General features: G+C 35.3%; 1 protein-coding gene across 1 annotated transcript; it reads left to right on the plus strand.

The window, feature by feature from the left end:
• Nucleotides 1–2,724: 2,724 nt before the first annotated feature.
• LOC143593842 (diamine oxidase [copper-containing] 1, peroxisomal-like) lies at nt 2,725–20,738 on the plus strand. Its single transcript, XM_077073331.1, has 12 exons — nt 2,725–3,084; nt 4,895–5,010; nt 5,107–5,412; nt 6,897–7,009; nt 9,960–10,290; nt 11,201–11,416; nt 12,333–12,569; nt 13,073–13,258; nt 13,518–13,658; nt 14,153–14,421; nt 19,399–19,480; nt 20,501–20,738. The coding sequence occupies exons 1-12, from the start codon at nt 2,883–2,885 to the stop codon at nt 20,624–20,626; spliced, it is 2,325 nt and encodes a 774-aa protein (XP_076929446.1). The 5' UTR covers nt 2,725–2,882; the 3' UTR covers nt 20,627–20,738.
• The last annotated feature ends 3,053 nt before the right edge of the window (nt 20,739–23,791 follow it).

Consider the following 23,791-nt stretch of genomic DNA (forward strand, 5'->3'; position numbering starts at 1 on the left):
AAAGAATGAAATCGTGAATCATGGAAAACTTATATAATTGAAGATCAAAGAAAGAAATTGAGTCATCAAATATTGTTACACAAAAAACAGAAAAGAAACAAAAAAATCATGTTGGCGTATGACGTCATCAGATTCTTTGAGAGAGTGACATGCACTAAATTGTTAAATTACTTGAGAGTCAGGACAACCTAATCATGGATGCTACTTTTATGATAAGTTAAAAAACCCTCACCTAATACAAAACATCATTAAATTATTTGTGGTACTGGTGTATGGGTTTAAAACAAGACACCATAAAACATTTTTTATTCACATCCTATCCATAATTAAATTATGTGAGTAAAACTATATAATTTAAGGAGTGGTTTAGGGTATTATAAGTAAAGAAAAGAAAAAATGCTATGATTTTTTTGTTTGAAAAGATTTTGTAGTATTTTACAAAGTTTTCGATATTTTTTTAAAGTGGTTTTTAGTGAAAGGGAGATAAAATGTAATGATAAATGTATAAAAGATATTATTTAATTGAAAAGGTAGATAAAATATAATAATTTTTAGTGTAATTATAGATTTAGAGATAATAGAATAGATGTGTATGCTCTTATATGTTACCTTTTTAAACATGCCTAACTCAAACTTATACAAGGCTCGACCGCTGTCTAGAGTCTGTTTCCTACAAGGGTCAGAAATTTTAAAAATTTATATATTTAATTTTATGTTTTATGGGCCTGGGTTAGGTCTAAAAAATAAATAAAAAGTTTAAATACAAACAAAATAATATATTCGGGTCTTCTAATTTCTAATAGATTAGTAATAAATTAAACACAATTCTTATCAATTTTAATTAATTAATTGATTTGATTAGATGTTTTTCAAACACATAAGACTTCTTAGTTGACGCTATTTTGACGTTGTTTGACTGGTTGGTTTTAATATTTATATTTAAAAAAACTGTTTTTCAATACCTATATTGGCGAGTTGTCAATTTTGGCAATTTTCCAAGATAAAATGGATAATCCAAATTAATTTGTTTATAACGACCACCACACTCTTTAATTTGGAAAATCTCGTTGCCTCACTCTGACCAAACTATATTGTCTTAATAGGCTCACTTTGGCTTCAGAGTTTGGCTTGGACATTTCTCTGGAAAACCATACCGCCGTCTGGCACTTGACAATTATTGTGCCATCACAATAACAAATTAACATACGATAAGACGAAAACCCGAGTGAACTTAGGTTTCGAACCAACAACATTACACAAGACCTAACTCAAATTTTTCAGTGCGTAATTTGCGATAATTCACCAAAAGTGAAATCTAAATTATTTAATTATTTCTATTAATTATTATTATTATTATTATTATTATTATTATTATTATTCGCATGGGATAAGGTAGTTGCCCCGATTGAATACGGTGGTCTTAGACTTGGTCGGTTAAGAGATTCAAACGTATCACTGGTAAAATGGTGGTGACATTTTAAAAATGAAAAAGGAAGATTGTGGTGGAAAGTTATATGGGGTTACATCATGCATCGAGGTCATGGTCTTCTATACTGGCAAGGTTATCGATGTCGTCTCTTTGGACTCGTATTATAAAACTCGACTCGGTGTTAAAAGAATCAGGAGTTGACTTGGGAAGTTGTTTTCAACATGTGGTGAGGAACGGGGAAAAGACTTGGTTTTGGCTAGACACATGGGTCGGCACCGGGTCGGTTCCGCTAAGGGCTCGGTTTCCAAAGCTTTTTGCTCTTGAGAAATTTAAAGGATGTTTGGTGGCAGAACGTCTTTTCATGCTAGATGGGTGGATATGCGGTCGTTGAGAGTGGTCGAGGGAGCCGGTTGGTATGGCAGAAATTGAGGAACTAAAAGATTTACTTCAGTTGTGTCAAGGGGTTTTAATTGTATCGGGTCAGGATGTGGTGGTTTGGGCTTGTTACCCTACTGGTATGTTTTCGGTTGGGAGTGTTAAGGATAGAATTTAATTGATCCCCTATGTAACCACTAATTATGTCTTCGAATGGAACAAATTGGTCCCAAAAAAGGTGGGTTTTGTGGCGTGGCGGGCAGTCCTAGGTCGGTTGCCAACTTTCGACGCTTTGACAAAAATGAATATCCCGGTTCGATCGCTTCTTTACCCAATTTGTGGGGAGACAGAAGAGTCGGTTGAACATGTGTTTGTGTCGTGTGGCCTTGCACAGTGTATGTGGAGTTTGGTTTCGCAATGGTGTAAAATACCAGCCTTCTTCCTTTTTAGCTTTCGGGATGTTTTAGAACTACATAAGTTTTCGAAGTTCCCAAAGGAAAAGGCAAAAGTTTTCCACACGGTGTGTTTGATTGCGACTTGGAGTTTGTGGAAAAGGAGGAATGCGTTAGTTCACAAGGGAAGCCCAATTCGTCTTGTAAGCTTGATGGAGGAAATAAAGGTGTTAAGATTTCTTTGGATAAAAAATAGGGGGAAAAGAAGTGGTCTTACCTGGGAGGATTGGTGTCGGTTTATTGTATAACGGGGTGTGGTTCATTACTTGTGTTCTTCTTGTTCTTTTGGCGGCGTGCTTTTTGTATTTTGACGTTTGTGATTGTAATGGTGTTCCTAGCGTCTTGCTAGTTTGATTAATAAAGCTTTTGTTAGTCGTAAAAAAAAAATTATTATTATTATTTTAAATCTATCCTACCAATGATACGTTGTCAATTCATGACACCAAAAAGTTTCCACTTATTTTGTCCGTTTCTCTCCACATCACTCTACAGACTGATGAGTAACATATAGATACATTATATACATATATACGTATATACATATACATACAGTGTGTCTGTGTGTGTGCTGTAGCTGTACGTCACTGTAGCACTCACGCAGTTACAAGCGGTTACAACGGTCTGCAATGGCATCAACTTCCGATAAACCGACGGTTCTTCTCCGCCGTGAGGTTACGTCATCCTCCGCCGCGGCGGACGTTGTGCAGGACTGGACGACGGATCCGTCCGTCGGAGATCAGATTCGCCACCGCGGTACGGCGGCGTCAGTCGATAACTTGACGCGTCCTGTCGGTACTCAAACTGCTGCTGCTACTACTGCTACTAAAGGTAGTTAATAGTTAATAAATTAGGTGTTGATTATTAGATTAACTGATTTTTGTGAGAATTTGAGTTTATTAGTTTAGGTTTTGTTAGTTTTAGTTGTGATTTCCGATTTGTTAGTGAGAATTAGGTGAAATTGGAAACAGTTAAGTGATTCTAGTTAGGTTTTAATTTGTGCTGAAGCGTGTTAATCGCATGCTACAGCTTATGACTTATGTGTGTGTTTGTGTATGTGTATGTATGACTGCTTTCGTTGATAACTTGACGCGCCCTGTCGTTGCTCAAATTGCTGCTGCTACTGCTGCTAAAGGTAGTTAATGAATTAGGTTGCTAGTTAACTGATTATTGTGAGAATTTGATATGATATTATGATTAATCTAGGTTTTGTTAGTTTTAGTTGTGATCTTCTATTTGTTATTATGAATTAGGTGAAACTGGAAACAGTTTGGTAAGTGAGTGTAGTTAGGTTTTAATTTGTGTTAAACGCTTATACACGTACATACACATGTGTTGTGTGTGTGTGTTATGCATATGTATGTTTGCTTCCGTTAATAACTTGACGTTTCCTGTCGGTATTCAAGCTGCCGCTGCTACAACTGCCGCTAAATGTAGTTTGTGAATTAGGTCGTTAATTACTTGATTTTTGTGAGAATTTGATTTGATTAGTTTAGGTTTTGTCAGTTTTAGTTGTGATCTCTGATTTATTAGTGAGAATTAGGTGAAACTGAAAACGGTTTGGTAAGTGATTGTAGTTGGGTTTTAATTTGTGATAAAGCGTGTGAATCGCATGCTTATAGATTCATACACGGTTGTTCATGTTTAAGTATAGGTACAGATCAACAGATGTTATGGAATTGACGTCACAGCTTCAAACAAAAAAGCTCACTGGATACAGCCTTATATGCATATTCCGAGCAAGGCCTTGTTCATGTTCATCCTTTAATCTTTTATCGGGCAATCGAACGGTTCACGAACACCAAACCTAGCCGAACCGAATTTCTTGTTCGTGTTCGTTTATGAAGGAAATGAACTTGTTCGTGAACGGTTCACAAACACAAATGAACGACGCAAATAAACACAAGCAATGTTTTATTTGATTTGGCTATCCGAGAATGATCAATAACGACGGTTTGGCCTGACTAGCAAGTTTTTGTTGGTGTTTTTCTTAACATTCATATTCATGTGTCGATTTTACGTATAAATTAGTTGCATAAGACTCATATATTTTTGTCTTATAGTTAGTGATTTTGCTTTTATCTTGTGATATGATTATAGATGTCATTAAAAATATTAAAAACCTTTAATGAAAAATCATTAACAGATGTAAACGAACACATTATCAAAAGTTCACGAACACAACTGAATGAACCATGGCCCTTGTTCGTGTTTGCTCGTTTAGTTAATCAAACGAAATTCCTAGTTCATGTTTGTTCATTTATTAAACGAATGACTGTATACGAACTTCCCGCCAAACAGTTCGCGAACAGTTTTCCGAATGTTCAGTTCGTTTACAGCCCTAGACACTGGTCCTATTCAGCCAAACATGTTTTGTTTGACCACATGACATTCAAAAAATACTGGATACTGTAAATTTGACTACTATTGTAATTTGCATGTATTTATAGTGATTTTCGTTATAATTTGCTTTATCTGATCTTTTGGTATCATAATATTGTGCCAACACACCAATAAATTATATAGATGCCTCATAATATCACCTATGGTTTGTCATACAGTTTAATAATAACAATGCTGTAATGTCGTTTGTGTAACCTAATAACTGATTTCTAGTATTGACTGAAAATGGTTCTTTCAGGACCTGGCCCAACCAGTATGGTTAAAGCACAAACTCGCCATCCACTCGATCCTCTAGCTGCTGCTGAAATCTCCATAGCAGTGGCAACTGTTAGAGCTGCAGGAGCAACACCAGAGGTTAATTAATAATTGCCACACATTCATAACTTTTAATCTATCAAATTCTCTTTGTAGACGTAAATTGGAATCTTAATATCATAATGGCATGTTTAGGTAAGAGATAGCATGCGATTTATAGAGGTGGTACTTGTGGAACCGTTAAAAAGTGTGGTTGCATTAGCGGATGCGTATTTTTTTCCACCATTTCAACCGTCGTTATTGCCTAGAACAAAGGGAGGCCCCATAATTCCAACTAAACTTCCACCTCGACAAGCTAGACTTATTGTTTATAATAAGAAATCAAATGAAACTAGTGTATGGATTGTTGAGCTATCGGAAGTCCATGCACTGACTCGTGGTGGTCACCATAGAGGGAAAGTCATTTCTTCTAAAGTTGTGCCTGATGTACAACCTCCAATGGTATGGAACTTTTACATAATCAGTTTTTTAAACTCTATTTGTGTTCATTGGCTTTAAAAGATGATATTCTTATCCTTTTATGCAAAATGCTAAACATAGCCCTTAGGGCTATGATTCACGACCAACTTTTTGGTGATTGGAGGTTTAAAGGTAATCTCATATGAGTAGCAGTTAATAATGAAACACTAGCCAGCTTTAGGTGGGTGGTTGTTTATGGAAAATTTCTTATTATTGTATTGGTGAAAATTCGGTTGTTAACCGTAGCCATGAGAATTAATTTCATAAGCAAAACACTTGTTTTATTAACCACATAAATTTGTTATTGGATGGTTGATGATTGACTTAGTGACCTCAAGGAAATATTTGCTAACATGCACTCTTATCTATATGAATTGAGGTTCATTAGTTTATTTGCATATAAGTCTAGGGGTGTGAATGATCAGAGCTCGTTTCAAGCTCTTTTTCTAAGGCTCGAGCTCGGCCTGTGAGTTGTTTCTTCAAGCTCTGGCTCGGCTTGTTTATTATTTATTAATTAATTTGTATGCATTCTTTAAAATTTTTATATATCTGGAGAAAAACCTTAAACGAGCCTAAGCTCGGCTCGAGCTCGTTTAGTATCTTAAACGAGCCTAAGCTCGGCTTGAGCTCATTTAGTACCTTAAACGAGGTAAAGCTCGGCTGTGATGTGTTAACTTAATACATAGAAGTCAAAAAGATGTCAAACTTTAAAATACACAAGGCTTGACGAGCCTAAAATAGCTTCCCATACAAGGCTCGAGCTTGGGCTCGATAGCTAAACGAGCTTCATTTGAGGCTCGGCTCGAGCTCAAAAATTTTTGGCTCATTTCGAGTTTTTTATAAATCCGAGCTCGAGTAGCTCGGCTCATTTGCACCCCAGTATAACATATCAATGTACTTACCAATTATCCCATTTAAGTCATTGTATTCTTCTTGTACATTTGAGTCATTAAAATATGCTTTTCTTGTCATGTAAATGTTAGGGTAATTATTCAGACTTTACACTGTTTGGGTATTACATGGACTTGATGTAAAAATATGCCCAAAATCACTAAAAGACTCTAATACTCTATAATGATCGGCATGACAAAACGGCATCTTTTAATGACTAATGTACAAAACGAGTATGGTGACCAAGACAAGACAAAAGTGAAAGTACATTAGTATTTTATTGAATTTTGTTTTTCACAATTTAAATCGCTTACAGTATCAAATGAGAAACAAAATATGGTAACATATGATTGTTTCTAATTTTATTGATATCGATGTTGGCTCTAAGCCTCTAACAATAACTTCCCATGTTAATGGCACATAAGTACAAGAAACTTTTTTGTCATTTGACTAGTCATCTTCATGTGCCAAATGCAATTATTTTTATCTTAAAACGATCACATACTTCATTGCATCATTCTCTCTTTCCACATTCATCTTATTCTATTCTATTATTGTTCTACCTCTTTTAATAGGATGCTGTGGAATATGCTGAATGTGAAGCCATTGTAAAGGATTTCCCTCCATTTAGGGAGGCCATGAAGAGGAGGGGTATTGAAGATATGGACCTTGTGATGGTAGATCCCTGGTAAGTCCTTACATATTTTCTCAATTTCATACCATATGTTATATGCTCCTATGTCATATGAGCATTGACTTTTCTCTAGCTAAGACAGTTAGAAGCATATAGTTGTTAATTCCTCATGCCTTCTCTTGCATAAATGCCTTCACTTCTGTATTGTAATCACTGAACAAAAAAAGAAAATAAGTAATTCTCTTTCTTTCGAGGAAATGCATTTTGGGGCCACCTAGGTAGGTATTCAACTTTTTGCTAAGGCCATCCATAAATGAAAACTATTTTGTCAGGGCCAACTCCGAGAAAGCAAAAAAAGTTTTGGGCCGAAGGTGAAAATTTTTCCGGGCCTTATGTAAAAGAAGTATTTTATTGGGTCTAAACAATTTAATTTTTATATAAGTTTACTTGGTTATAATGGGTTGTGTAAAAAGTTTTTTTATAAAAATATGATTAAACATGTCACAAATGAGATTAGAACTCATAACCTTTTGGTTGAGTGTAATAGCCATTTGCCACTAGACCAAGTTAGTGGTTATTTAATTGAGTTTAAACATTAAATATACATATTGTATTTAATAAAAATATATATAATTTTTTTGTAAAAAAAAAATTCGGGCCTAGCGGGATGTCAGGCCTGTGGCCGTCGACCACCCTGCCACCCCTAAGGGCCGGCCCTGTATTTTGTAACCCATCATGTTTCAGTATTACCAATTTCAACCGTACTAATATATAGGGTTTAATGGTTTTTTAGTTCACTTCGTAGTTAGTAATTATCATTAGGTAAAGTTTGAGTTCGATAGTGTTATGACCGTTTTTAGAGTTGAAGTTAATCTCAAGTCATCAAAGTGTATTCTCCTCCATTGCTTTGTTTAAGTACATCCATATTAATGAACTAATTGTTAGTTCGTTATTTATAGAATACCTACTTATTATGTTCGACAATTAATTTTTAACAGCTACACTATTAATATTTAATACCGTAACAATACTTCTTTCTGAAAATAGATTTTTGTCCTAAAAATAATGTTTTGAAAACACGTTTGTAGTCTTCTAAGTTTTTCGAAGTGCCTTCTAATAATAGTAAGATCCCCCCTTTGCATGATTAACATATTGACCACTTTGTACAACATCAAAAGGTGCATTAAGAATGGGATATGTCAACAATTACCCCAACATGTCTGCCTTGAAGCCTCCTAAATTTCAAACACATGTTGTCTCCTATAGTTCAAAACTTGATCATTGTGTTGCATTTGTGAAGTACTCAAATACATGCTTAACGCTGTTGAGCCATTCCATACTTGACTGCTCGTGCATAGTCGTCATCCAGCTTTCTTAATTGGTTGCATAATTGTTCATTCTTAGCCGCCATCCACATTAAATACTCACCAATGTTGTATTGAATACAATCCGGTCGTTTCCAGCGAGGACAAACACTGTTGTATATTGATGATTGCAAAGCTGACCTTGCAGCTTAAGACCCCTTTCTCTGATCGTCCTCATGCCTAACTGGTTCAGTTGCGAGTGGGATCTTAAATTGTGCCATGAATTAAAAGAATCACTGGTCAAGATTTCCAATAATAAACATGGTGCATTGGCTTCAGTGGAAGCGACCCAATTGTATTGAATGATAACTTTGGTGAGTATAACATGTGGTTGGCGGCTAAGAGTGGAATGTTTCTGCGATTCACTAAAGAAGCATGGATGATGACTATGCTTGGATATTCAAATATGGATAAGTGGACAATGTAAAACATGTATTTGAGTAATTCACGAACATGACACATCGATCACATCTTGGGCAACAGGTGACATCACTTTTTTTAGAATTACAAGTATGCGAATATTAAATTTGGGAGACTTCAAGGCAGATATATCTAATGCACCTGTTGATGTTGGACAAAAGTCTTTTTAGTGAAGGGAGAATTGTTTCAGTATAATAGTGTAGGGGTTAAAATGTAATTTCTTAATAGTATAGACAGGTTTTCTGTTAATAACAGAATAACCAACAGTTAGTTCACTGATGTGGATGCAACTTAACAAAGCGACAAAGGACAGTAGACCTCGGTGATTTGAGATTAACATCTTCTCTCTAGTTCTCTTTCTCTTAAATCGGTTATAAGTAGTTTCCTCAAGAGCAAGAATTGGCTTGTAGCTTCTCTACCATATATATTTCCCAATTATTCAAGTCATGTCTTTCGTGGTTTATTAGACCAAAATCATGTTAATGATGAAAATGCCTTATTTATTTTCTAATGATATCAATTTTACCTATAACATGTTGACATGTCATCAAACATTTGTTTTTCTCTTTTCATGATCTTTTAATGGCATTAAACATGTTTTTGGCCAATATATTAATACAGGTTTATTGTGTAGATTAGATTTAATGTGTTTATTGTGATTATCTTTACCATGGTTTGATCAAGTTTTCTTTGTAATTATTCTCTTTGTACCCATAAAAGTGGCCAATGTAATACACAATACCCTATGGGGCTTTCATTATTTTACTAAAACCATAAAGTCGTTTTAATAAGAGCGGTCTTAAGGAAAAAAAGTCAAGTACCTAGACTGCCTCCACGTAAGTTGTTATCCCTATTTTTTTGTTTGTTTGTGTGTGTGTGTGTTGGTGTTACATTATATGCTAATTGTTGGTCCAGCACCGTATATCACACACAAAAACATACCGACATATTACAACCCTTGCTACCAAGTTAACTTAATCCACAAGACTGCTAATCTAATAAGGAAATTACTCTCTGAAATCTTAATTTAATCCTTACCACTTACCAAACAAAGTCAAACCAAATCTTCAAGCCAACATCTTTCTGATTTGTTTATCTCAAACACCAATATTTACCTTTGACCCGTCAACTTTCACAAGTGAACCCAAACAACCTTTCACATGTGAAATCAAGATTATACTTCCAACACTAGTGTGTAATATATCAATTTTATATTCCAGGTGTGTTGGTTATCACAGTGAAGCTGATGCTCCTAACCGTAGACTAGCAAAACCACTTATTTTTTGTAGAACAGAAAGTGACTGTCCCATGGAAAACGGTTACGCTCGCCCAGTTGAAGGAATCGATGTTTTAGTAGATATGCAAAACATGGTGGTGATCGAGTTTAAAGACCGTAAACTTGTTCCTTTACCGCCAGCTGATCCATTGAGAAATTACACAGCTGGCGAAACAAGAGGCGGTGTAGATCGAAGTGACGTGAAACCACGAAACATTGTACAGCCCGACGGTCCTAGCTTCCGTGTCAATGACCATTTTGTACAATGGCAGAAGGTATGTTCTCTTTATTCTTGAAGGTGGCAGTTTCTCTAGTCTAAAAAAACGGATCAATTCTGGTCACACTTTTTCTAGTGGGTTAAACGAGTATGCTCTAAAAGTTTTATCAGAAATGGTAGCATGTTGTATGGGTTGAAAGTTACCCACAGTGTATTCAAAATGTGTATAACCTTCTCAACTACAGCCATTGAGAAATTACCTGTTTATGGGTATTTGGGATATACGTTGTTTCATCACGGGTCAAACGGGTATATTCCAGGAGTTTAGCTAAAATGAAAATCAGTTGTGTATTCAAAATGCATAAAACCTTCTAATTATTATCTCGAAAATTAGGGGCTGTTTTGTAGCCTCTTAATGATTCTATTAAGAGGCTACCTCTGAATCAGTTAGATGTAAAGTGTGTTTGGTTCATTTAAAAGACACCTCTTAATGATTCATTGAGCCTCTTAATCGGTCAGGCTTCTTAATGGGTCAGCACAAGATTGCCAAAAAGCCCCTTAGATTACTATTGTGATAAAGATAGTCTTCTAAATGACTGATAATATTGGCCTGTAAATGAACCACACATTCAGCGAACCATTCGATGGAAAGTTTGTTTATGTTCGCTTCTTAAATAAACGGACGAAAATGAACAAATACTTTTGTTCCTTTAGTTAAAACGAAAGAACATAAACATGCATTGTTTGTTCATTTATGTTCGTGAACATTTGTTTACGTTTGTTCATTTCAATTTGTTTATGTACACTAGTTTACATTTGTATATTGCTCTTTTACTTTCTTTTATATGTTTATTTAAAATTTTTAGTCCCATTACATATTAGTCTTGTTTTATGAAATTAATTTATCACCCATTATCACTCTTAGCTTGCTAGGATTAATTTCTCTTGTGTTAATTAATTATTTGCAGTGGAACTTTCGCATAGGGTTCACTCCTAGGGAAGGTTTGGTTATCTATTCTGTTGCCTATGTTGATGGTAGCCGAGGTCGGAGGCCTGTGGCCCACAGATTAAGCTTTGTTGAAATGGTGGTTCCTTATGGTGATCCCAACGATCCTCATTACAGAAAGAATGCATTTGATGCAGGGGAAGATGGATTAGGTAAAAACGCCCATTCTCTGAAAAAGGCAAGCCCATATTTTAGTATACTGCTTAGTGCTTATTATTTCAATCGTGTACTTTTTTTTTTCTAACTCAATCATTAGAAGTGGCAACTTGAAATACGGGTGGCATTCTGTATAAACATGACCGATTACTTAATTGTGTCAAATATTGAACCTTTAGCCCAGACACGTCTAACCTAAGGAGTACCTAAACATATCAAATGAGTTGACTGGTTAAATTAGTTGTAAACGGGCTGGTCAGGTTCAACGTGTTGCGGGTTGAATAAAAAATTGAACTTTTAGTTATTTTTATTTTAAACGGGTTAGCAAGTTGGAAATTGGTTGATCAGGTCCATCCGAACCCACCATTTAATAAACGAGTTATCCGTCTATATGAACTGACCCCTCTTTGCTCAACCATAACCCGTTTACTTCGCGTCTTGTCGAGAATTGCCACTGCTACATAAATGGGTGAATTTGGTGTGTTTTTATTTTAACGGGTCTAATTTACCAATAAAATCTTAAAATGAAGAGTTCAAATGTGTTGAACTGGTCAGAAATCTCTAGAAATGTATTATTGTTAACACAATACCTCTTAAAATATTTTATTCAAGAACGATTATTATTGAAATTCTACATATTTGTATAAACAGTTTTCTGCTCGATGTTTCGGTCTTTCAGGTCAACTCAACCTAACCCAGTTGGAGTATGGTCATTATTGAAAGTCTACATATTTGTAATCCTATTTGTAAAAAAATAAACAGTTTTCTGCTCGGTGTTTCGGCCTTTCAGGTCAAGTCAACCTAAACCAGATGGACTCGTTATCCAAGTCACCCATTTTTTCACCTCTAATGTTTTTCTAATATAGTCATCCTACATGAAACAGTGAAACCGCATATCTAAAAAAAATGATTTTTATCAACACGTATTCATGTTACAGGGCTGTGATTGTTTGGGGTATGTCAAGTATTTTGATGCACACTTAACAAATTTCACTGGGGGCGTTGAAACAATTGAAGACTGTGTTTGTTTACATGAAGAGGATGATGGGATATTGTGGAAGCATCAAGACTGGAGAACTGGTTTAGCTGAAGTAAGACGGTCCAGAAGGCTAGTAGTGTCTTTTATATGTACTGTTGCCAACTATGAGTACGGGTTTTACTGGTACTTTTATCAGGTAAATTTGACCCATTATTCTTTATTTTTATTGTCCTTTCAACCTTTTAGTTACTGATTAACTTCCACTTGCTTTGTATATAAGAGGTGGCAATTTTGACCCATTTACTTACGTGTAGATCCATCTGTTTTTTTTTTTCAACAGTTTAAACAGTTAAAAAATAGCTAGAAGGGAAACTAGTAAACCAGGTCAAAAGTTTTTAAAAGTGTATTTTAGTTGCATTAAACATTTAAACCTTCTATATTGCTTTTTTTGTTTTTTTCCAAAATATACAAGATTATTATTAAACTAGTACAATTTTAACCCATTTAGTTGTTATTTGGTCAACCCAAACCGTTTTGACCTGGACAAATAAGTTATCCGTTGCCCATATCGGACATCTTTCAACGTCTACTTTATTAAAAAAAACTGGTGACACTTGTGACTTGACATACATGAGTTACACGTATTATAATTTTCAAGATATAAGTTTTTGGAATAATCAAGAAAGCATTTTATTACAGGATGGAAAAATAGAAGCTGAGGTGAAATTAACTGGGATTCTTAGCTTAGGAGCTTTACAACCTGGTGAAACTAGAAAATACGGGACCACAATTGCCCCCGGGCTCTATGCTCCTGTTCATCAACACTTCTTTGTTGCTAGAATGGACGTGTCTGTTGACTGTAAGCCAGGTGAAGCACATAATCAGGTTAGCGTTCAGAATCTATGTAATTTTCCACAAATACCCTTTTAGCTACGGGATATGTGAATTTAAATGCTTGAACTGTGAGCTATTCGGCTGTACTTTTTCAGAAATGCTCTTTTAAAAATGCAATACGTGAAGTTGCAGTAAAATATTCTTAATGTCTGGAGTCTGATTATCTTACTATTTAGTCTGTCTTGATATAACTGCCCACGAACAAATAAATAAATAACAATTAAGATATGTAAACTGCTTTAATTTACAGGTGGTTGAGGTGGATGTTAAGGTTGAAGGACCAGGAGATGCAAATGTTCACAACAACGCGTTCTATGCTGAAGAAAAACTGTTGAAATCGGAACTTGAAGCAATGCGTGATTGTAATCCTTCATCTGCCCGACATTGGATTGTATGCCTCTCTCTCTCTCTCTCTCTCACACACACACACACACACACAAGGGGCTAATGTGTGTTTTGAAGGTGATTATTTGATAGTAAATATTATAATTAGATAAACAGTAACAAAATGGACCATATGAGAGTGTATTTGGATATACCTCTGTTTTCAGTTTTAATAATCAGGTAATTAGTTTTCTTAATGTTTGGCAAGATCTGATCGTTAACAAATTAGTAGATAATATAACCCAAAACTTAAGTTTTGTTTTAGATGTGTTCAGATAAGCACAGCTGTAATAAAACCGACCCTTTATAGGTGCTTCTGCTGTAAGAAGCTGTTCTGATAATTAAGAAGTTAATAGGTAAAATGGCCCAAAATAGTTGATAAAAATAGTTATATAGCAAACTAAATAGTTAAATAGCAAAACTAGATATATCATACATATTTGGGTGACTATATGGTGAACTTAATAATTGCCTTTGAGTGTTACGAGCTCCGTGATTCAGATCAGGAACACAAGAACTGTAAACCGAACCGGTCAATTGACCGGATACAAATTAGTACCTGGATCAAATTGTTTACCGTTAGCTGGGACCGAGGCTAAGTTTTTGAGGAGAGCTGCTTTTTTGATGCACAATTTGTGGGTCACACCATACGAACCAGAAGAAATGTTTCCTGGTGGAGAGTTCCCTAATCAGAATCCACGTGTCGGCGAAGGATTGGCTACTTGGGTTAAAAAGAATCGGTCTCTAGAAGAAACCGATCTTGTTCTTTGGTATGATCCACCTTGTCCTTTGTCAATCAATCAATCAATCAATCAATCATACCCAGTAAAATCCCACCGACAGCAGAGCTATAGGTAGGGTCTGGGGAGGGTGGGATGTAGGCACACCGTACCTCTATCCAAAGGAATAAAGAGGTGGCTTCCAGAGAGACCCTCGGCTCTAAGAACATGTGTATGAAGCAAAAAAAGGAAATCAAAGTTTAACAGTTATATAAAAAACTACTACTAATTATAATAATATTAATAAAAAGGTCACAGTTTAACCGCAATATAAAAGCTAATAATAATAATAATAATAAAGTATGTAAGGGAAATACCATTATGGTATGTGACCTAAATAAGTTAAGTCTAAGCCCTAAGGTATTCAATTCTCTCTAAAAATCCTTAACTTTAATTTTACTTCTCCACGAATTCCTATCCTCAACCATGTCCTCAGAGAGGTTTAGGTCTATCAAATCATGCCTAATCCTCTCATCCCAAGTCAATTTCGGTCGTCCTCTACCCCTCCTCCCCTCTATAGTAATGTTTTCTACGGATCTAACAGGATTCGTCGTCTGTCTTCTCTTTACATGTCCAAACCATCTCAATCTCCACTCTCTTATCTTGTCTGCTATGTTCGCCACCCCTAATCTCTCGCGAAGCACAACGTTTCTTATTCTGTCTAGCCTTGTGTGCCCACACATCCAACGTAGCATTCTCATTTCTGCTACCTCCATCTTCCGCACTTGTGCCTTCTTGATGGCCCAACAATCTGTTCCATATAGCATTGCAGTTCTAACTGCCACCCTATAGAATTTTCCCTTCAGATTAGTCGGGAAACTCTTGTCGCATAATATACCTGTGGCTGCTTTCCATCTACACCATCCTACCTGAACTCGGTGGGTCACATCACTGTCTAATTCCCCATCGCTCTGTACAAATGATCCTAAATACTTGAACTTCGTTACCTGCGGGACCACCTGCCCTTCAATTGTGATGTGTGCGTCTTCACTGTCGTTTATCTCACCAAAATCACAGTGTAGGTACTCCGTCTTAGATCGGCTAATCTTTAAACCTTTTGTCTCTAAGGTTGTTCGCCACTCCTCAAGCCTCATGTTTAGATCTTGTTTTTTCTCAGCAAGTAACACAATATCGTCTGCGAACATCATGCACCACGGGAGAGTCCCCTGAATCGACTTTGACAACTCATCCAAGACTACTGCAAAAAGAAACGGGCTCAACGCTGACCCCTGGTGAAGACCTACCTCTACAGGAAAGAAATCAGTATCCCCCACTGGCGCACGGACACTTGTTTCACTCCTGGTATACATATCCATAATTATCTCTATGTATTTCCTGGGCACTCTTCTACCCTCCAAGCACTCCCAGAGCACCTGTCGTGGCACACTGTCGTAGGCCTTTTCTAGGTCAATAAACACCATATGTAGATCACGCTTCTTCTCCCTATACTTTTCCATTAATCTTCTTATAAGGTGTATTGCCTCTGTGGTGGAACGCCCCGGCATGAAGCCAAATTGGTTGACCGTAACCTGAGTTTCTCGTCTAAGTCTAACCTCAATCACTCTTTCCCATAGCTTCATAGTATGACTTAGTAGTTTGATTCCTCGGTAGTTACCACAACATTGGGCGTCTCCTTTGTTCTTATAGATAGGAACTACAACGCTGCTCCTCCACTGGTCTGGCATCTTACCTGATTTGAGAATACTATTGAACAGAGTAGTTAACCACATGACTCCTTCCTCCCCCAGACACTTCCACACCTCGATGGGTATGTTGTCTGGGCCAACCGCCTTAGACCTTCCCATTCTCCTAAGTGCGTCCTTCACCTCTTCTCGTGTGATCCGTCGGCAGTAGCAGTTATTCGATTGTTGTCGATGAAAGTTTGTGTTGTCATGTTCTTCTTGGTAAGCTCTCCCATTGTTAAAAAGATTGTGGAAGTAGGTTTGCCATCTTAGCTTGATGTCCTGCTCCTTGACCAGTACATGCCCATCTGTATCCTTTATGAACTTCACCGGTCCTAGATCTTGCCTTCTACGCTCCCTGGCTTTGGCAATCTTAAACATAGCATGTTCCCCCTCTTTTGTTTCTAGACTTTCATACATCCGTTTAAAGGCCGCCTTCTTTGCTTCCGCCACTGCCTTCTTTGCCTCTATCTTGGCCGTTTTGTAGTTGTCCCTCAAATCCACTCGCTCCTCCTCATTCGTGCACCTCATTAGCTCCCTAAAACATCCTTGTTTGTCCCTTATCTTGTCTTGCACTGCGTCATTCCACCACCAAGACTCCTTATGCCCACTTGACTTTCCTGTTGTGACCCCGAGAGTCTCCTTTGCTACTTGGATGATCTTTGTCTCCATAGCTTCCCATATATGAGTTGAGTCCCCATTTAGTCGAGCCCGCGTATGCAGTATGAGTTTATCCTTAAACAGAAGGAGATTTTCGTCCTTCAAATTTCCCCATCGAATTCTCGGTGTACCTTTCTTCTCTCGAACAGTCAGCTTATTTCTGAAGGCTATATCAGTCCCTAGTAGTCGATGTTGAGTCACAACTGCCTCCCCAGGTATGACTTTGCAGTCCTTCCACCAACGTCGGTCTCCTCGCCTCATCAAAAGGTAGTCAATTTGCGTGTCGCGTCCGCCACTGCTAAAAGTGATTAAATGAGAATCTCGTTTCCTAAAAAAAGAATTTATAATACCTAGGTCATGTGCCACCGCAAACTCTAGAAGATCTGTTCCGGTCTCATTCCTATCACCAAAACCGAAACCCCCATGTACGGCTTGAAAACCATCGTTAGCCTTACCAATGTGTCCATTAAAATCACCTCCTATGCAAATCCTCTCCCCCCTAGGTATGCCCCCTACCACTGCGTCTAGGCAATCCCAAAATTCTCTCTTTTCCTGATCCCCTAGGCCTACATGAGGCGCGTAGGCGGAGACTACTGCCACTACTTCCTCTCCTAGTACTAATTTCAACACAATAATCCTGTCATTATGTCTTATCACCTCCACCACACTAGTGTGTATTTCCTTAGCCACTAGAAACCCCACTCCATTCCTAGCTCCATCAGACCCCGAGTACCACAACTTATACCCATTACACTCAGCCCCTCTATGTCCTTTCCACTTAGTCTCCTGGAGGCATGCTATCTGAACCCTACGTCTTTTAAGCACATCTACCAATTCTAACAACTTACCATTTAATGTTCCTACATTCCAAGAAGCCAAACGCAATATACGCTCCCTATCTTTACTCTTTCCTACACCCCTCGAATCAGGACATGGTCTCAGGTAATAGTCATGGTTCCTACGCTCTATGGTTGCAACTAATCACACAAACACAAGCAATAGAACACCAAATCAATAATAATAATAATAATAATAATAATAGTAGTAACAAAAACTAATAATAATAATAATAGACACACGGCACACAGTAACAGATAAATTGGACTGACTACTCTAGCAGCATCAAGGCCTATTGCCAACAAAAATAAAAGATATGAAACGATCTCACCGGGATTTTAGCAAGTCGCCAATATTGAAACCGGGATGAGACACCGTGAGCTAACGAGAATAAGCTAGAAACGTGACACAATCTACAACCCTTGAGTTTCGGCGGCGGCGGCGTTGAGCGGCGGCGACGGCGGAGCTCCGGCGACGTGTTACGGTGGCGGCAGAGGGTGAATCAGAAGAAAAGAAAAGAAGTTGGACTGAGTAAACGATAATAATATTGTATGAGACCTACGATAATAATATTGTACGGTGGCGGCGGAGCTCCGGCGATGAGATTGTAAACTAATAATAATAATAATAATATTGTGGATGGATGATTAATTCTTACCTAAAACACTTGACTGTGTGAGTCTGAATGAAGGAAGAAAAGAAAAGATAATAAGAAGTTGGACTGAAAACGATAACTGAGCTATCGTGGGGTATAAGAAAGAAAGAAAAAGTTGATTGAATTCAGAAAAAGTGGGCGTAGATCGTTGAACGAAGACTTGGTTTTCATTGAATTGAATAATAAAGATCGTCCTTTATTATTCAAGTCATATATATGTCCTTTGTCATATATATATATATTAAATTATGACTTGTTTTGTTGGAGTTATGACAGTTCTTGAAAAAAAATTATGACTTGTTTTGTTGGAGTTATGACAGTTCTTGAAAAAAAATAGACCGTAACAGACTTTCACTAAATCCGCACGCAAGTCCCTGGACTGTCTTTTAGAAAGGACCTTCATATGAACTTTTGAAGTTAGGATTTAAATATTTAATCATGCAAAAATGAAGTCCAGGGACTCGTGCTAATAAAATGAACGTCCATGGTATTTTATATTAACATTTTATCTTATATGACGAAATTCGACTCATTTAGTCATGAATATGAATGGGTTAAGGACTTAAGGTTATGTTACATCTCTAAGGGGTCAACCAAAGAGGAACAAAGAAAAAAAACACGATAAATGGGTTGAACGGGTCAACAAGAAATATCAATGGACTTTTGCTGAATTCGCATACAAGTCCCTGGAAAAGTTTTTACATGATTAAACACCTTACAAACAAAAACTATAAATCAACAAAAATGTCTTAAGATATTGTTTTAGCAAATATTGTTATTGCATGATTGAGTCCCTAAATTTATAAAAACTGAATGATTAGGTCTTTTTTCAGCTCGAGTAAGTCCTTAAATTATTTTTCCTTGCGGGTCGAAAGTTGCCCAGGGTGTATTTTTAATGTGATCACCTAAATTGTTCTATTAGAAACATCAGATTTTTATCAAATTTAAAAAAAAATTTGTAACTATATTTGCATGCAAGTTGTTTATAAACATTTTTAAATTTCTGGGTCAATCTAACCCGTCTAGTTTCGGTCCCTAATCCGACCCGTTTGGGTTGTTAGCCAACCCGCTCATTTGCCACTTCTAGCTTTCAAGTTATCATAGTTACTAACATATACTTTTGAATGCTTACAGGTATGTGTTTGGAATTACACATGTTCCTAGATTGGAAGATTGGCCCGTTATGCCTGTAGAACACATTGGCTTCCGTCTCATGGTACTCCTTTCTAAATTTCGTATATTATTATACCATGCGTTATCAGAAATTTTCACAACTATAACTTAACACAATGCTTAAGTGATTGTATTAAAAAAAAACGCATAAACGCCCTTCCTATTATCAATATTGGGGAAGGTTAACGTACAAATGAAATTAACGTGCTAAACATGAGAATCAGATAGAGTAATTATATATACAAGTAGAGTAATTATGTAATTACATCATAGAGTAATTATCATAGAGTAATTACATAATTACTCTACTTGTATATATAATTACTCTACTTGATTTTCACGTTTAGCACATTAATTTCATTTGTATTTGATCCAAACTCATCAATATTTACTCGATATTTTTAATCTCTTATATTATTTATTAATCACCATAAAGTTACCACCTACCCTCTTTTATTATTATTATTATTATTATTATTATTATTATTTTTTATTTTTTATTACCGTTTTCGAGTTTATTATTTATATGTTTCAATATAATCCTTATTATTGATGTTTACAACTTTACATTATCTTTAAACAAATCTGTATTAAAAATAAAACATATTCTAATGTATTTTTATAGCATAACTTATACAGAACCTTCTATAATGAAATATTTTAAAAAAAGTACAACTTGTATTTGATTTCTAATTCAATTGCTGACATATTGATTTAAATTTCAATTCGTGTTACATGTGTCACACAGGTCAATAAACTAATTAGCAGTAACAATATTAGTAAATCACTAGAACAATCGTTTCTTGGTATATTTATACGTCGGTGTCCATATCACTTAAGTTTTTACCTCTAGCCATGAAACACGTGAAATCATTTCGTTATGAAAAATGTTGTCGCGTATTTACTCTATTTTCTTAAAAAACGGGCGCGGTTTATACATTTTAAGACATCTGACGATACACGAAAATAACGAAATAATTCATGTGATAAAGATGTATAAGTTGGTGAATAAAATGTTTCTAACATTTGTGATTTTGTGACTAATAGTGATTGGTTTGTGCAGCCACATGGATTCTTCAACTGCTCACCTGCAATTGATGTTCCACCGAGCTCGTTGGCCGACACAGAAATGAAGGAAAATGGAATGGTAGATAAATCGTGCCATAGTGGTCTCGTTTCCAAGATGTGAAGAAAAGATTTAACACGCAACCGAAAAACTACTGTACTCTAAATTCTTGTGGTATCTGTGCAATATTATTAACTTGTATTCTGTTAAAACTTGAACCAAAATAACTTCAGATTAACGAGGACATAACATAACTTATGCGTTATGTCCCACCTATGTGTTTAACTCCCGTAAACGTGTACTGTATAATATAATACAATACGGTACGCAATGTTTTATGCACAAAACTTCGGTGTAGGAGCGATAAAAGTGGGTGCATATCCGATGGTTGGTGTACGGCTAAACAATGCGCTGATGTTGCTATTCTAAACCGAAGATATATAAAATAAACGAAGCTTTGAGTCTATGACTTTTATTAAATACCAGGATTAGACGAGTATATACTTATTTCAGTAGATAATATACTATTTCGTGCTGAGATGGTGGTGGTAGCGGTGTAGCGAACTAGCGATGGTTACCGGTAAAAGTGAATAAAACTGTGTTTAGATTACATCAAATATTGCAAGTTATTATGTGGAAACTGAAACTCGAACCGAATAAACCAAATTAGTCCTTTTTTATTTTAATTATTTTACTATTATATGAATATACGTTATTAGATTTGAGTTGGGTTAAATAAAACTGAGTTAAAATTTAACCGGATTGGCCTACAAGACAATACCTAACAAACCATTATTCGTTATTCGTTTTATTTGGATTGAACCTGATTCAAACTTTGTGAAAACCAAAATCCGAACAGAATTTGCAATTCAGGTTAGTTTTAATCAGTTTTAGTGCGATTCGAAGCTCATTTTCCGGTTTAATCAGTTTCACCGAATAGTAAACACCCTAAAAGTTAATATTAACTTTTACGAACTATTTTACGAACTAAAAGTTACTATTAACTTTTACGAACTAGAGTAGTTTAAAAAGTTATTTAACAAAAAACAATATTCTAAGCTAACAAATTACAAGTATAAAGTTGTATACATGAGCATAATCTAAGCTAGTTTCGAATATTATCCTTGTATTTTTATATTTTAACAAACAAAACTATTTATTTTAAATAATTTTAAGTATTAAGTGAATGTGGAAAATAAGAAAATGTCTATATCATATTGACCGGTTTTTCTTAACATGTCAAGCATTGTCTCCAATAATTGATGCATTAACCCACTCATATATTTTAATCATAAGTTGAACCGAAATACATACGTGTCAAATGATCATTCATTCATTCCTACCTTAATAACTCCAATCCCAATTAACAGTTTTTCTATTAATTTTCACAAAAGGAGACCTAAATTAGGTGGGTTTGTTTTTGTATTTATTCTTGTTTTGGTTAAAAGTACTTATCTTCATTATACTTGTCCCTTTTATTTTTTCTTTAATAAACATGGAATCTTTGGGTTAACTAATACTCAAGGTAATACAAAGCTTGAAGTTTATAAAAAATATATTTGTAGTGTTCTTGTTAGGGGCATCAATTGACACGATCCAACTAGACACAATAAAAAAAATGGTATTAGGTCAACTAACATGACTCATTTAAAAAAGAGTTGGGTTTGGGCTAACCGTTTAAAAAACATATTAGGTTCAGGTATACTCGCTAACCCATTTACGTATTTAAAAAACTTTTATAATCAAATTGTTATTTATGTTTTTTCCATTTTTACTTTTATGAATATACATTTGCAATTTTCAATTCATTTTCAAAATTTTTAATATTTTTCCAAATAGATATTTATATTACTCATTTACTCTACACTCTAAATTATATCAATTTAATTTTTCTTATACATGGGTTAAACCAGCCGTGTTTGAGCTGACTCGAATTTATATGTGTGGGGTTATGATCGAAATCTTTGACACGAATAATAACATGAGTCGAATTCAGGCTGCACATTCCAACCGTCTAACCTACAACCTTTTTACTCGTCAATCCAACACGATTGACAACCCTCATTCTTAGATTCTTTAATTTATTGATAAAAAGTTTAAGATTCTTGTTAAAACATCATATACAACATTTATTTTTATTCCTCTTCTATCCCTTTCTACACCCTTTACTTTTTTTTGTTTGATGTGCATGCATCCTTTCAATTTTTGACACCACCTCCCTTCTAGGACCACCCCTTCATCCTCTCTCTATTTCACTACACCATCAATCACAACTTTTTTTTTTCAGACACACCTTATATTGTTTTCTATCTTCCTCACGTCCATCCTCTTGTCAAAAGTCAAAAATAAAATTCCCATCACTTGGACTAGTCGGTCGGATTTTCATCGTTTATCATGTATTTATTGCAAATTTTCGTAGTTTTTCACAGACAAACCTTGAAAGACGAAATTACTATGTCTATAATATTGAAGTTAAAGAATCTATATCAATTTTTAAAATACTTTAGTATTCACATATTTTGTTAAGTATGTTAGTAAACTTATGATATTTGATATATATATAATTTCACGAAAATTAATTTGTTTATAATTTACTCGTAACTCCCCAATCCATCACCCCAAAAACGTCTACCGATTTATGCAACCATGGTTTGTTTTGAGTAGCGGTGGTTTTAAGGTCATACTCACCTTGTGTTTCACTTTTCCAACAAGGTTTATGGTAGCGATGAAAATAGTGAGGCTGTCAAGCTATGTGATGTTCTAGATGAAGCAACATTCTAGAATAAGAAACAAAAATTGTATTGAAAACTATTAATTGTAAGGACAAATACAATATAAGTTTCACAACTATTAACAAAAATAATTTCACAATTTTAGAGGTAAAATTCAAATTTCACATGAATGGAGTTTATTTGTTTTATTATTTAGTATTTGAATATAACTGACTAGCTTTTATTACCCGTATTACGGGGTTGTTTTATATTGTTTGTTTATAATATTTATATATTATTTTGGATTTTAATTTTATTTATTGTAAATGAGTTAATAATATACTTAAGGTTTGACGATGAAAGAGTTTAATTCACAAATAAATGATATGTTATAACCCGATTTAAAAACTATATGGGTTTGGTGTGACCCATGACCCGCTTATTTATTTTTTACTACCAATTTGTTTCTTAAATATAAATAATATTTTTTACTATAAAATTTTAAGTAAATCCATATGTTATAGATTTTCATATCAATAAAATTTGGTGAGATTAGTTTTTAATTTAATGAGATGTT

Source organism: Bidens hawaiensis, unplaced genomic scaffold (genome assembly GCF_021521415.1).
Source record: "Bidens hawaiensis isolate Kalapana, Puna unplaced genomic scaffold, B.hawaiensis_p1.1 tig00042853_1, whole genome shotgun sequence".
NCBI classification, from domain to species: Eukaryota; Viridiplantae; Streptophyta; class Magnoliopsida; order Asterales; family Asteraceae; genus Bidens; species Bidens hawaiensis.

Coding starts and splice junctions, on each gene's coding strand:
- LOC143593842 (XM_077073331.1), top strand. CDS start 2,883: ATGGCATCAACTTCCGATAAACCGACGGTTCTTCTCCGCCGTGAGGTT. Junction 5,011..5,106: donor CTGCAGGAGCAACACCAGAG/GTTAATTAATAA, acceptor TGGCATGTTTAG/GTAAGAGATAGCATGCGATT. Junction 10,291..11,200: donor ATTTTGTACAATGGCAGAAG/GTATGTTCTCTT, acceptor AATTATTTGCAG/TGGAACTTTCGCATAGGGTT.